Source organism: Acanthaster planci, linkage group LG01 (genome assembly GCF_054643075.1).
Source record: "Acanthaster planci isolate LZ-2023a linkage group LG01, COTS_SCS, whole genome shotgun sequence".
Classification (NCBI taxonomy): domain Eukaryota; kingdom Metazoa; phylum Echinodermata; class Asteroidea; order Valvatida; family Acanthasteridae; genus Acanthaster; species Acanthaster planci.
In genome coordinates this window covers 37,697,903-37,711,764 of record NC_141777.1, presented here as the reverse complement: position 1 = coordinate 37,711,764, position 13,862 = coordinate 37,697,903, and the positions used below count along the sequence as shown (strand labels likewise).

Below are 13,862 nucleotides of genomic sequence, written 5' to 3'. Positions count from 1 at the left end.
AACAAGGAATGTATGTACAATAATTACTTCCAACTACAAACATATTGCCTAGGAGGAAATGTTCCTATCAAAATGCAGTCCAATGTACTATTCTCTAGGAAACAAAAAATAAGTTTGACTGGACCTCGCTCAGAACTCAACCTAACCATCCTGATAGATACCCATGCGAAGACGATTTAAACAGCTTGTCTAAAGAAGGCCTTTGTTCAGCATTTTAATAACAAAGTGAGCAAGATACTTCTGGTATTTTTTACCTCTAGTTCAAAAAAAAACAAGCACTTAGCTTGGATATATCCCTTTCTTTTTTAATTGCCCTTTTCGGGACAATTTATTTCGCATTTCAACATCAGGCCTGCAGGATGTATGTCAAAAGAAACAAAAGGTTTCGTTGAATTGATGGGTTGGCATAATTTGTCGTCTTTTCTTATGTTTATGTTTACCAACAGATATACGGTCTGACCTACCCGCTGTCGTGGGGCCACCTTGAGTAATCCCTGCAGTGCAGTTGCCATTCGTTTGGATCCGGTCTCCATTGTGTAGTCGAGTGGTGTCTTGCCTCGACGATCCCGCAGGACCAACTTGGCTCGTTTACCGGCTAATTTTTTCAAGATCTCCTCGTTCTCATAGGTGCCAAAGTCGCAAGTCTTCATCAAGTGGTGAACTGCAGTCCGACCGAACGAGTCGGTGGCATTCAAGTCTACCTCAATGGAAGGCTTAGGCTGCGTCCCTGCAGACGCTATGATGTCATTAAAGTGTACTTGTCAACAACTGTGGTCAACACATCAGCTCGGTTTAACGTTAATGTAAAGCGGCTTGATTGGCAAGATAGTACAATATATACTCACATTTAGGCTTGGCCGTTTGATCTTCATCTTCATGCACCACGTAACCTTCTCCAATAGCAATTCTTGTTGTACTGGAATAGGAGCCGGATTCTGGACCATTGTTGGAATAAAAATGTGAGTTTATATCTTGGTTACCATGCCAAAAATGTGGGTTGACTCCAATTCTATCCATAAAAGAAATCAGGTAGGCTAAACGCTATAAATGGAACTCTGAATAGGGCTTACTTTTCTCTCTCCAGATGTTAGACGTCCAGGGCGACATTTGCACTTCACTGCCACTGACTTTTTTCATTCCTACCTTCTCAGGTTCAAAACTGGGGTTCAGTAACGCACTCACAAGTGCGAGCTCATTCTGAAAACGACAAAAAAACAACTTTCTGCGTCAACTATATTTCGTTTTGAATAAACAGACGAATAGGATAGATACCTTTGGTATTTTGCAGTTTGGGTTACAAAATATACCTGTTTGACGGCGTGCATGACAGGCGTCATTCCATCCCTGTCTGCAGCATTGGGACTGGCCCCCTTCTGTAGCAGGAGTTTGCAACCCTCGAAGTTATTCATGAGGATCGTGAAGATGAGCGGCGTGACGTCGGTCGTCTTGTCATCCGGTAGATTGTGGTACCAATCTTGCAGGGATTCTGAGCGGGTTAGTTTCTCCTTACAGAGAAGGTTGACATTGGGGAAGGCGGCGCAGACATCCAGGCTTCCCTTATGCTTTTTGATCAGTCTGGAAGACGAATGTCAATAGTCATTCAAGGAAGAACGGCTAACTCTTTGTGTAAATTATCAGATGATGGCATGGAATAGTAACAAATAATCAAAATAATGGAAACGTGGTATGTTAAGAAATTGATTTTGTCATTTATTGGGTTAAAATGGTTAATGAATGGTTAATTTGTCATTGTTAGATATTGGATAAGTTTTGGACATTTCAAACTGATTAGTGCTCTTAAATTTCAAATTTGTTTTTTTAAAAACGTGGTTGAATGGGTCATTGAAATACCATCAAAACTGAATATTTACTTTTCAGTCAACATCATGTATTTGGAGAGTTTAAAGATCAAAAATTGTTGTGGGCGGATTAATTTTAAAGAATACAATTCAAAACGTTGATAACACTATGAACATCTAACAAAGGAAGTACGGTGTAATAATAATGGATGCCCATTGTTAGTGCGCTGTGTTTCTTTTGTTAGGTGTTCGTAGTGTAATTTTGAATGACCCATTAGTAGAATTTACAACTTACTGAATAATTTGACTGGTGTTTTTACAACTTACTGAATAATTTGACTGGTGTTGTCACTGTAAGATAGACCCCAGAATAGAGACACGATTGGCACCCTGCCTCTTTTATCAGCACATGTGATACAGCTTTGGAAACTTACAGGATCTTGCTCTGTGGGGAAAAAATTATTAAAGGGTATTCAGTAATCAGTCGTGTAAACATTTTACATAATTTCTTGAGCTGCAGAAGAAAAGAAGAAATGCAGAAAAATCTTGAAACATTTCGGCTAAGCCATGCACGATGCAAAGGAACCCATAAAACTCAATTTTATCAAAGAGACACCTGGAGGAGTCGTGAACGCAGCACCGCCATTTTGTATACGAAAAATACAAACACTAAGAATCCACCCCATGTGTACTGTATACACTATAATATACTCAAACTTAATGCAGCCCTTCCTGGTTTGAGGAAAAATCAGTTTTGTGCTACTAAGAACTCAAGAGAGCAACCAAGACGATGTAACCATTTATGTGATACGATGGCGATATGGCTTAGTTTCCATCTATTGGTCATTAGTAACAAGTCTGAGATTACCAATGTCCCCATCCTCAGGCTGGGCTGGCGTGGGTAGATGGAACTCCAACATGAATTGCTTACCGGCAAAGACATCACACAGCACGGCGTTCTTGTTGACTGCGGCATAGTGAACCGGTGTGCAGCCCCTGTAGTCTGGTACAAACAGCTTGACGCCTTTGCGTAGTAAAGCTGTGGCGATCTAGATTTAACAAGAAAATGACCAGTGCACGGAGGTTCAAAGGAGGTTGCTATATCTTAGTTTCAGTTTCATATTCCTTGTCAATGCTCATGAAAAAACACCAGACTCACAATTTTGCTGTTGCATGTTGGTGACAGCAGATTTGAAAAGGATTTGAACTGTGCTACTTTTTATGTGGTTTCGCTGCCCTTTCCATTTCCGTCCCTCTTTTCAAATTAATGCGTTAAATTGAAACTGCCCAAACCCAGAGCGTTTTTCATGAGTCAAATATAGGATAGCTTGTAATGGATGTGCATATTTGCAAGGTAAATATCGGATGTTTGGTTATGAACACACAAAAAATCAAACTCGCCTGATAAACCATTGGAACGGCGGCTACTGATATCAAATAAATTGGCTTTCCAAAGGGAGTTGAAAGAGTGGCATAGAGGTACAGGAAGTAGTCAAGGGATGGAAACAAGTATCATATTGCATTAAAGACAATTTTTCCCACTGACCCGAGCCTGCAGGCTGGATCCGTCCTCTGCATGGATGGCCAGAAGATGGAGTAGGTTCTGAGCCTTGCTGTTGGTGGTCTGCAACTTGCGTGGCTCACGCAGCTTGCGAATAAATTCATTAGCCAACTGGAAGTTTTGCTGTGTGAGAACAGCCTGCGAAATGAAAACATCAAAAGATCAGATTGAGACCACTTGTATTTTTGTCCTCTATCTCTGCCGGCGAAGGAAACTGAACAGTTTTGTATACTTAAAACTTAAAAAAAGTAAGGGCTTCACAAAGTATTGAGGGTCAACAGTCAAAATACCCTGGTCTTTATAACATGATATTACCCTAGTTACATTTTGACTCCATGCACTTTTTCCTTGCTTGTTCTTACAAATTCTGCAGAACACTTCACTGGGTTCCGGCTAAATTGTAGCACATTCTTCAAAGTGGCTTTCATAATTATAAAGATTTGTTACTTTTGTCAAGGTGAAACATCAAAAGTCCAGCACGCAGGGTCATGTACCTCGATGGCATCTGGGTAGGAAATGCCAAAGTTGGTGATCCGATCCATCATGACGTAAACAGCTCCCTGCCACTCCTCATACACCACGGCCTGGAAGATGGTGGTCTTCGCCTGCGGCTTGGGGGTAGTACGATCTGCCACGGCTTTCCATGTCCAGTACTTGGGCGGGGTCGTGGATGGGGACGAAGATTGGGATGGGTCTGAGGCAGACGCTGCACGCTTTGCGTCATCTTTAGGACTGGCTTCCAGCCCAACCAGCGTCAGTTCTCGGTTGAAATTGGCACCGCGTTGGATTAACCAAATAGCCATGCTGAGTACCAAAATCAACCACAGGGCGTAAGACAAAAACAATCCCGATATTTTGTCATAGGTGATTGAAAAGAAAAAAATGGTGCTTGTCACTGCATGGTTTCGTCCCGTAAGAATTTTTGGTGTTAAACCTCTTGTTTCCAAATAAAATTTTTGTTAAATTGAGTTACCTTTGTTTTCCATTAAGGACAGCCAAGGATAGCGGTGTGTGTCCATCCTGATCTTCAACATCGATGTCGTCTATCCACTACAAAATTTCAAAAAGAGACGACATCAGTTTCATCTCTACTGGTAAAAGAAATATTTGCCGGCAAACAAGTTCATGTATGGTGTCAAAATACAGTAATTTGATTGAAATTCAATTCTGCAAGTTAGGTTTAAAGTTAAAGAATGCATTTGACGGCATTCAATGAACACTTCAGGAAGAGGTTACAACATCTCTGCAGCCCCTCCAGCTTGTTCCTTCTTGATCTCAGTGAATTGAAACCTTCATGCTTACAAGTTTATAATAGACACTGTCATTTTTCATTGATATTGAGGTTCGACTGAATCATCATCAGTTACATTGACAATGATATCATTTATATTTGGGTGCACTGATAACTTACACGGTTAAGCCAACGTTATTTCTATGATGCTGATCACCATTAATTTGGTACAGCATGGAAAAAATTCCGTTTGAATGAGTAAGTCTGACTTCTCTGTAGCGTTTTACATGATTCCTACATCTGATGGCAAAGACCTAGTGTTTCAGCTCACCTCACAGATGTGCATAGCACAGATCATGGCCCCTCGGTAGGCCGCATAATGTAGCGGCGTGCGGCCATACTTGTCTTGTACGTTCATCTTTTTACCGTTCATTGCGGCAGCCAGCATGCTCACAATCTCAATGGGATCTAGGTCGGTGGTGTTGTTGAACTGACCACCACGGAGCGGACTGTCGTCTCCGAAAGGGCTTCGAGAAGGAAGAAGAAACCAATATTTCACTTAATTCGAAAAGAAAGTGAGAAGAATCAGGTTACGCCTCCGTGAGACCCTACTTATTGGTTCATGTAATCACTCTTCAGTTGGTCAACTCTTAGTTAAAAATCGATCCAATTAAAAAATCCCCAAGTTGTCATGTTTAAATAAAAATATTAGTAATTACCCTGAAGTTCTGTTAACCCTGAAACGTTGAAGAATCACCTCTACAATAATTTCTATGATATCATTGTAAGACTTTTTCCCGCGCTAAGCTTTCAGGAGAAATTCTACAAATGTCTTATGGTCCTCTTGACTCCGATTGTTTAAAAATCAGACAGGTATTTCTCAAGAAATGCACATTCTTCCGAGATAGGCACTAGTCCATAGTGTAAGCTTTTGCTGTGCTCAATGCAGGTGGGGCAAGACACATGCGGCCAAAAACTTCGAATGGCCTCAACGACCAAAACATATGTCAGGCGGAACTGAGACTTACGCGTCTCTATATACCGAGTTACGAGAAGATCAGGCGTGTCAAGGCCAAGTTCTAAGGGGAGGCAGATTCTGCCCCTCGTACATTTCAATGATATTTGCCAAGGCAAAATGAATTGCACATTAATTTATTACCACACATCTTCCATTTTAGGGGGACTACATCTGTTCAGGATAACTAGCTATTCAATTTCTACTGCCAGGGTATCTTAAACAAAACCAAAAAACCTACTTGTATTTGTACAACGCATAGTGGATTGGCAGCCTGCCAAAGTTGTCCACGGGGAAGATGTCCACATTTTGGTCTAATAGGAACTCCAACAATTCTGTCGTTAGGTGGGATTGAATTGCGTTAACTGCGTTGTGCAAAACGGTCCTGTTCTCATCGTCAACTGCGTCCAGAGAAGCTCCCGCCGCAACTAGCTTTTCTACAGTGCGAACTTTGGCCTCGAGATCCCCTAAAGAAAAATTTAGCAGGATAATATCACTTTGGTTGAATTTTGGAAAGAAGCAGCAAATCCAGGTATTTGATTGGCTACCCCCAAACCCCCGTTTCCTCATTTCCATTTGAAAATGCTGTATATGCCTCAAATTAATATACAGACAGAGATTTGATCTTGCAGGACAGACTTTTATGAAGCCAAAAGCTTCTTCAAAAATCGTACTAACCTTTTCTATAATGGGGTGGACATGCATGTCACATAATCTTGGGTACGTAGATACATTTTTACCTTCGGTACACAGATAACCAGTAAGGACAATGGCAGTGTTGGGAGGTCTCGAGGCCGGTTTTTCAAGGCCTTGGCCTTGGCCTCACTATGCAAAGACTCGGATTAGGCCTTGGCCTCGAGGGTTGTGGACTCGACTCCAACACTGGACAATGGTGGTTGATATAAGGCAAAGGCAAAATCCGCAACCGAATTTTGGGAGGATTTTTACTTGGGGGGGGGGAACTGGTAACCTTATTTGAGAGTTGAGACTAAAATTGCTTGATTTTCACACGCTTTAGTTATAAAGGCGAATGGGGAAAAAATTACCCCTACGTTTGAAGGAGCATGGGTGGTTTAATGACAAGTCTCTGGATTCGCTAAACTTGAGAACTGATCATTGAGAGTTGGCCGTTTACTGAGGTCTACATCATGTTCTACGTTAGACGTTGAGGGATCCTTTAACCAAAATCATTTGCTCCAATAGTAAAATGGTGAATCACAAGACGTTATAAAGTCAACAGCAGACGAGAAGTATTAGAACCTGAAGGTCTCTATTTCCATCTATGTTTTCACTGCCTAACAAAATGATACGATTGTTTTTACCGTAACAGAAGAGCACAGGCTTCATGCGGTATCATGGTAAGTTTGGACTGGATGATTGAAATTAGGAACAAGTTTTGAAGTGAATAGAGCCTTCTTAATAGGCGCGGCCTTTGCTTCTAAAGGGCTTCATCCAAATTATTGAAGCTAATCTTATTTACCATAACGGCAGGTAGGCTAATGGTTACAGGAATGTTTTCTACGGTAGAGGAATGACTACCAAAAAAAATATTGGACAAAGACCCTACTTCACAGACAAACCAAGCCCTATACCTCTACTTAAGATGGACTGTGTGAAATGCTGAAGGAGTCAACCCACTGTAAAAAAAAAATGTGCCTGAAAGAAGTACGGCTCAGTTGAACTCACCGATGTAGGCAGGGGCGTAGTGCATAATGCTTGGCTGCCCGTTCTTGAATAAGGAGTGATCGAGACTGGCACCTTCGGCGATGAGGTCTGGAATGATGTCTGGTAGGTTTTTGCTATTGATGAAAAAAAACCACTTTACTAGTTAGAAAGCCTGGCCAGATACACTGGTTTCCAGGGATCAAAAACACGCTTTGACATGGCAGATAGCCACACATATTGATTTATTTATCAAAACTAGCAGGAAAGGACGTTATAAGTATTCTAGTAAAACACCTTTTTGAAAATGTTTCTAATTATGCTCAGTCTGTACCCTGATTTTTTACTGGTAATAAACAAAAAAATATCCCTCTGACTTACAGGTCCACAATCCACAATATGGATAATATCAAAATGCTAAGATAAAGTAATCAATTGGCCCAAGAATAAATCGGATCAGCCACAGTGCACTCACAGTTACAAAGTATGAAAAATCCATGAAGCAAACGAAAATCAATGACTTTGATGCGCCAAAAGACTCACCGCACAGCCATCAGCAGAGCATGATGTTGAAACTTGTCACCAGTGTTCGGGTCTGCTCCCTCAGATAGCTGAGAAAAATGACAGTTAACAGGTTTTGTGGCAGGACTAAAGTGTCATTAATGGCAAGTTTTCTGTGATTCTTTGAAGCAACATTCTCGTAATCCTAAGTGTGATCTACAGATCTATTAATATCAGTTTTCCCGGCCGAATTCGTCATGTTCGCAGTACTATTCATTATTGTCCATTTGTATTCCACTGATTTTGTTTCCACTGTTTGCTCCTATGCTTATCTTTCATACAGCAGAGCCTTCAAATTAGTTTACAGGCGTCGAATAGTGTACAGTAACAAATTCAATTTAAAATTAATTTAATTAATTGAACAGTACAGTGCATAACCATCATTCGATTTCGCGCTGGGTGACTGGAATGAGAAATTCCTCCCGAAGTTAACTTTTGTGTTTGTCTATGGGCAATCATGTTCGCAGTTTGAACCTTCAAACTGGAAAACTTTAAGGTAAGAGGAATATACAACAACTTAAGATGCGTATAAAACAGAAAAGGGGACTACAAACAGAAAACACGCTGGAAGTGTGCCCCACGTAAAAGACTTAAATGTATATTTATATATATATCTCTGTGAAACAAATTACACATCAAGAATACAGTATATTTGTTCAAATAGTGATTGCCCCTCTAATCACGTGTAGAAATCAAATTCTCCCTGGACCTTCATCACAGATGCTGAAAGAAAAATCCTTTAGATGCAGTTTACTGATTGGTAATTTCTTTATTTTTACACAAGAAACCCTCTTTCAGTAAATGTGCATGTCTAAAAGGAATTTTTCGCATTCTCTTAACCAATGGCTAATTTTCTTTTTGATCACATTTTTAAAGTGATGTTTTTGCTCTCATGTTTCATTCAATTTTTGCTCATCCCTTTCAGACATTTCCCCACTTTGTCCATATGTGTGATATAAATAAATTTACTTCGCTTTCTTTTCATAACGATTCAAACAGAACAAATACGAATTCACACATAAACACTGATCAATCGTTTTTATAGAGATTTTGACACGTAAACCAAACGTTTCTTTTTATGAAATATTTTGCATAAATTTTGCACAAGAATTTTCACGAATTCAAATTTAAAAATTTAACGTTTAATGAATAACATTACACGAAACTCACAAATGCTTGCCGATTCACAACACTGAACGCTAAAACGCACACCACGCGAGTGTCCGCGCGAATTTGAATGCTTTTAGAGAGTTTTTCCAAATTGAATGCTGACCCGTCACTTTTGAAAAATTTGTGCAATCGCATGCTCTTATATTTCAGCTGAATGATCAGTGTTCCTCTTTGAATGGTGATCTTTGATTGGAGATCTAGATCGTCCATCTATTTTGTGCTAATTTGAATAAAACTGTCGTTAATTTTGTGCGAAGATAATGAATTCGGCCGGGAAAACCTACAGAAACATATCAAGATGATTCATAAAATGATTAATAATTCCACCTCGGGTACACATGTACATGCGTCCCCCGGGTGCTTAAAACGTGACATCCCATATCACAACAGTCAACATTTGTTTTGTCATATCTCTGTCCAGATGTTGTTTTTTCACATTAGTTTTCTAAGGGATATTAGCAGTTAGCGGTCCGTGATTATCCTGTTCACTGTGGGTCCCATGCGTGCGCATATGATACCATGACGAAAAGCGGGCTCGTGTGATGTCCAATAGGGTGACATACATTCTGTCACACAGTCATGTGATCATTCTGAGCCAATGAAAACAACAGAATTCAGATGTATGACAATAGGTTACGTTCAGCTTTGTGAATCTGGGGCCAATTTCATAGAGCTGTTTAAGCACAAAATTTGCTTAAGCAGGAAAAAAACTTTGCTGAACTCAAACTCTATGTGATTATTATGCTTACCCCCAAAAAGCTAAGTACAAACCCAAAACAATATACATCACATGGAGTTTTGGCTGGTTACCTGATTTATCAAGTAAGGTTTCCTCTCCATAAAGCAGATTTTGCGCTTAACCAGCTCTATGAAATTGGCCTCTGGATCTTAAACAAAATGTTTTATTGGTTCATCAATGGCTGTTTTGACAGTTGGAGGGGAAGCCACTTCAGGAATATGCAGTCGTCCTCAAAACCGGGAACCAAAACGTACATACCAATGCTTGAATAGTTTGAGTTTGTCTTGCGTTGATGGCCAACAGCAGTGGGGTGTATCCATCAACATTAAGCACATCCAGTTCAGGTTTCAACTCCATGATCAGCGACAAGGCCTTGCTTGGTGGATATGCAGCAAGAATGTGTAGAGCACACGAGCATGCATGGGGATCTGGAAGCAATTGGGTGTACGAATTGATGAAATACAAAGTATCTGAACCTCATCTCGTGGTAATGATTTAGCAGGGCCAACCATTAGAACTTCAAGCGGATTCCGAGTATAAGTCTATGCAACAAGGACTCTCGCTGGAATGACAAAATACTTTTGCTCGTGCATCTATATAAACATTTTCATTATCATACAACTAAAATGGCAACAAAATGTCTCTCGAAACGCAACATAAAAAATGGAATTGAAAATATTCAGCAAAAAAGAAAAGGGTACCATTTTAAGAGTTGAAATTAAAAACCAAATTGAAACAGACTCTTTAAATACAACAGTATTTTCGATCCATTCTCGACATTTAGTTTAGAAATCAGAAACATAACTGATTACATGCGTTAGGCCAACATGTTTTAGTCCACAGGTGGAATCACAGCTCAAAGGAACGTTCCGTGACAGGTTAATGCTAACGATCGAATTTAGCAGGAGAATAATACCAAAAAAATACAGTTTTAGCGCACATAATCAAAACGGTGTAACAAGTTTATCATGAAATAAAATTTATAAAAAATACATGTACAATTTGGAAAAACTGTCTCGCAATTTGTCTAAACTAACTCTACTTACGGGGAGCAGTTTCTGGACCCTCATCCACGCAGGCATTGATGTCAGACTTACAGAGGTCGATCAAAGCCTGTGATTATGGAAACGAGTACAGATCAGTTCAAAACACATTTTGGGGGTTTCCTGTTCCAATTGTCAATCACATGTTCGCTAAAAGAAAACGTTTGGAAGAAACCATTGCTCACCAGCCTACAGTCATGATCTGACAACAGTGAAAAATCTAAATCTTAGCAACCTTTTGTGCAGAAACACCTGTTACACTGATGACATCACATGCACTTGTACTCACAAATATAATTATTATAAAGATAAAAAAGTCACCACAAACGTCCTCACAATGGCACAGCGACAATCGAAAATCAGGTTCAATGGAACAAAATGGACGATTCACAAGAACAGTATTATTAAACGATTACATTGCATGGGTCCCTTGAAAACAAATTGTTGATATTGTAATAATAATCACAACACTCATTAATTTTCATCACCCACAACAAACGTTACCATCTGTTACCTTTAACATGGCAAACACGTGTTCATCCGAGATGTGCTGTTTGGGAAGAATAAAACATGCTTTATTAAACCAGTCGTGCATTTTTAAAAAAAATAGCTAGTCCCTTTGACCTCTGAACCACTGAAAAATCTGAGGCTTTTGTTTTTGTTTTTGTTTACCACAATTATTTATTATTCACCAAAGGATTGTAAGCTCAAGTACGAATATTGCCATTTTACATGTAGAATGTTTCGCCATTGAGCTACTTTTTGCAAAAAACCCCAACAACTTTAAATAATTCTATTCTTCTCCTAAAATTCTTGGCATCACTACTTCTTTATTTTCCTCTTTATGGAGTAGACGTGGTTTCTGCTACTCCTAGAAAATAAACGAAATTATCTTACATGCGCGTGATTTAAGATGCATCTGAGGAATGGTGTGCATCCCTGCTTATCCTTCATCTTAGCAGCTTCCTCTAGATTTCCGGTCTTGTCCTGGAAATTGGATGATTTTAGCATAAAAACTTTAAACGTTGGGCCCTACTTTTGAGCTACTGAAAGAACAAAGTCAATGTGCAGGGCTCGATGTTACTTTACCAGTGGGACAGGGAAGTGTCTCTCAGGGAATCATTTTCCAGGGGATTAAAAACTTGATTTAAAAAAAAGAAAGAAAAAATAAAAATTCGAAATATATTCCTTTCAATCTATCAAATGCCTCACTTTTAAGTGTTTTGCCACAACTGTTTTCAACTGAACATCCTGAACTCCTGAACTAGCCTGAGTCGTAGACTTCAGAGGTGGAAGGAAAGGTAACCTCTCCCAAGAACTGAACTTGAGCATTGTGATTTGTGATATCAATTTTGAGAATGCTAGACTGTACCACTGTCTCTCACCATGCCGGCAAGAATCTTGATGATGGCAACCTGCGAACTACTGCAGATTTCGGCCATGTGGTGTAGCGGGTTCTTCTCGCTCTTGTCTGCATCTAGGGACACCATTTGCCCCTTGACCAGGAATGTCTTCAGGTATTCCGGGTGACCCTTCAACCAAGGCAAAGTCACCATTACCGGGTGGTTGGTAAAATATTTGGTAAAATAGCTTTTCACAGCTGCAGTACATTTAATCATTGTCCTGAAGACTAAAATCAAGACATTGGTTTGAAATCAAGTGTACTTATATTACGAGTACCGATCGGTACAGGACACAAGGGCAGATGGGGGGGGGCAACAGGGACCATCCCCCCTACAAAAAATAAGGATTTTTAAAATCAAAAACAGGATCTAGATGTTTAGTGTCTTAAATGGCGGCTATTTTGTATGGAAAGAGCTATTTGGTACAGGAAATTGTTTCTGAACAGCTGCTTAAATGTGACTGGTGTGATCACTCAATGCAAAAGTGCACCTTGGACGCTGCTTTACTTGTTCCCCCCAAACTGAATGGGTCTGGATCCACCTTGGACTGGACCACGTAGATTACCTACGAAAAAGTGTACTTCAAATACCAGTGATAAATGATGGCAATCTTTCAAGCTGAAACAGTACACTTCTGACGATAATACTGCTAAATAAAGCCTAGACTTCAGTTGGTACTCACGTTTTGGAGGGCTATACTAATGGGAGTTTTTCCATTATTGTCTTTCTGCCCAGGGTCGCAGCCTTTGTCCATAAACATCTCAATTACTTTGAGGGATGACTCCAAAGGATTGGGCTAGATGATGGAAAAGTATATGACTATATATAACAGGTTTGCCCTTACCCAATGTATATTAATAAGCACTGTATGCTCAGTGCTTGTCCGAGAGCTTGCGAAAAAAACCTCACAAGCTTACTCGGGTGGGACTCGAACCCACGACCTCCTGCTTACTAGTGCAGATGTCTTAACCACTCGACCACCAAAAAAAATACATCTTGAAAAGTATATGACTATTAATCATTTTTCTTATTAATGCGTCGCATTAGAATATAGTTTAAGTATTTGATTTTAAATTAAAATATTTTCAGCATTATCAATTACTTTTCGATTTGGAGTTTTGGAAATTTGAGCATAAATTATTTCTCTCTGATGGTATTGAACGTTACTGGTATTTATCGAGAAAGTAGCGGGCATCATTGGCAACCTGTTTTACCCAGAGACGGCAAGTCCATCCAGGAGGTAAAACAAGTTTTTTATACATGGTCTCGTCGAATCCTTTTTGTATTTTATGATTATTTACCTTAATCTGGTCTTCAGACTGCTGGTTGTGTAATGCAATGAGATGGAGCTGGAAAGAAAATGTTTAAAGGGTAAACAGACTATTAATTAGTGTCACCGTTACATTATTTTATGGTGAAATTATGCTCTTGAATTGCTTCCCCTTGAAGACTATCTTTACAATCTTCTCTGGGCACTTGACAAGATTCTTAACGCTTGAAGCTTCAATGCTCGCATTCACTCTCGCATATGCCTTGCACGTGTCATAAAGAGATACATTCCTGGAGATAATAATGCTCTAACATGTACATTCACATTTGCGACCCACTCTGCAAGAAGGAGTCTTAAGTCGCCAGAGCCATTTTGGAGTAAAAAGTCCTTCAGAATAATTTTTCACAA

At 39.7% G+C, this 13,862-nt stretch overlaps 1 protein-coding gene across 1 annotated transcript in view; it reads right to left on the bottom strand.

Moving 5' to 3' along the window:
- LOC110980550 (poly [ADP-ribose] polymerase tankyrase-like) overlaps window positions 1-13,862 on the bottom strand; it is a 42,529-nt gene that overhangs the window by 11,195 nt on the left and 17,472 nt on the right. Inside the window, exons 16-35 of the mRNA XM_022237350.2 lie at window positions 13,486-13,533; window positions 12,867-12,980; window positions 12,167-12,313; window positions 11,679-11,768; window positions 11,296-11,331; window positions 10,785-10,851; window positions 9,997-10,166; window positions 7,812-7,879; window positions 7,293-7,405; window positions 5,848-6,073; window positions 4,923-5,118; window positions 4,334-4,410; window positions 3,855-4,164; window positions 3,346-3,498; window positions 2,731-2,848; window positions 2,127-2,244; window positions 1,308-1,575; window positions 1,071-1,197; window positions 846-935; window positions 465-736 (exon numbers count right to left, since the gene is read on the bottom strand). Of these exons, the coding sequence (XP_022093042.2) occupies window positions 465-736; window positions 846-935; window positions 1,071-1,197; window positions 1,308-1,575; window positions 2,127-2,244; window positions 2,731-2,848; window positions 3,346-3,498; window positions 3,855-4,164; window positions 4,334-4,410; window positions 4,923-5,118; window positions 5,848-6,073; window positions 7,293-7,405; window positions 7,812-7,879; window positions 9,997-10,166; window positions 10,785-10,851; window positions 11,296-11,331; window positions 11,679-11,768; window positions 12,167-12,313; window positions 12,867-12,980; window positions 13,486-13,533 (2,808 nt within the window). The remainder of the gene's footprint in view (window positions 1-464; window positions 737-845; window positions 936-1,070; window positions 1,198-1,307; window positions 1,576-2,126; window positions 2,245-2,730; window positions 2,849-3,345; window positions 3,499-3,854; window positions 4,165-4,333; window positions 4,411-4,922; window positions 5,119-5,847; window positions 6,074-7,292; window positions 7,406-7,811; window positions 7,880-9,996; window positions 10,167-10,784; window positions 10,852-11,295; window positions 11,332-11,678; window positions 11,769-12,166; window positions 12,314-12,866; window positions 12,981-13,485; window positions 13,534-13,862) is intronic.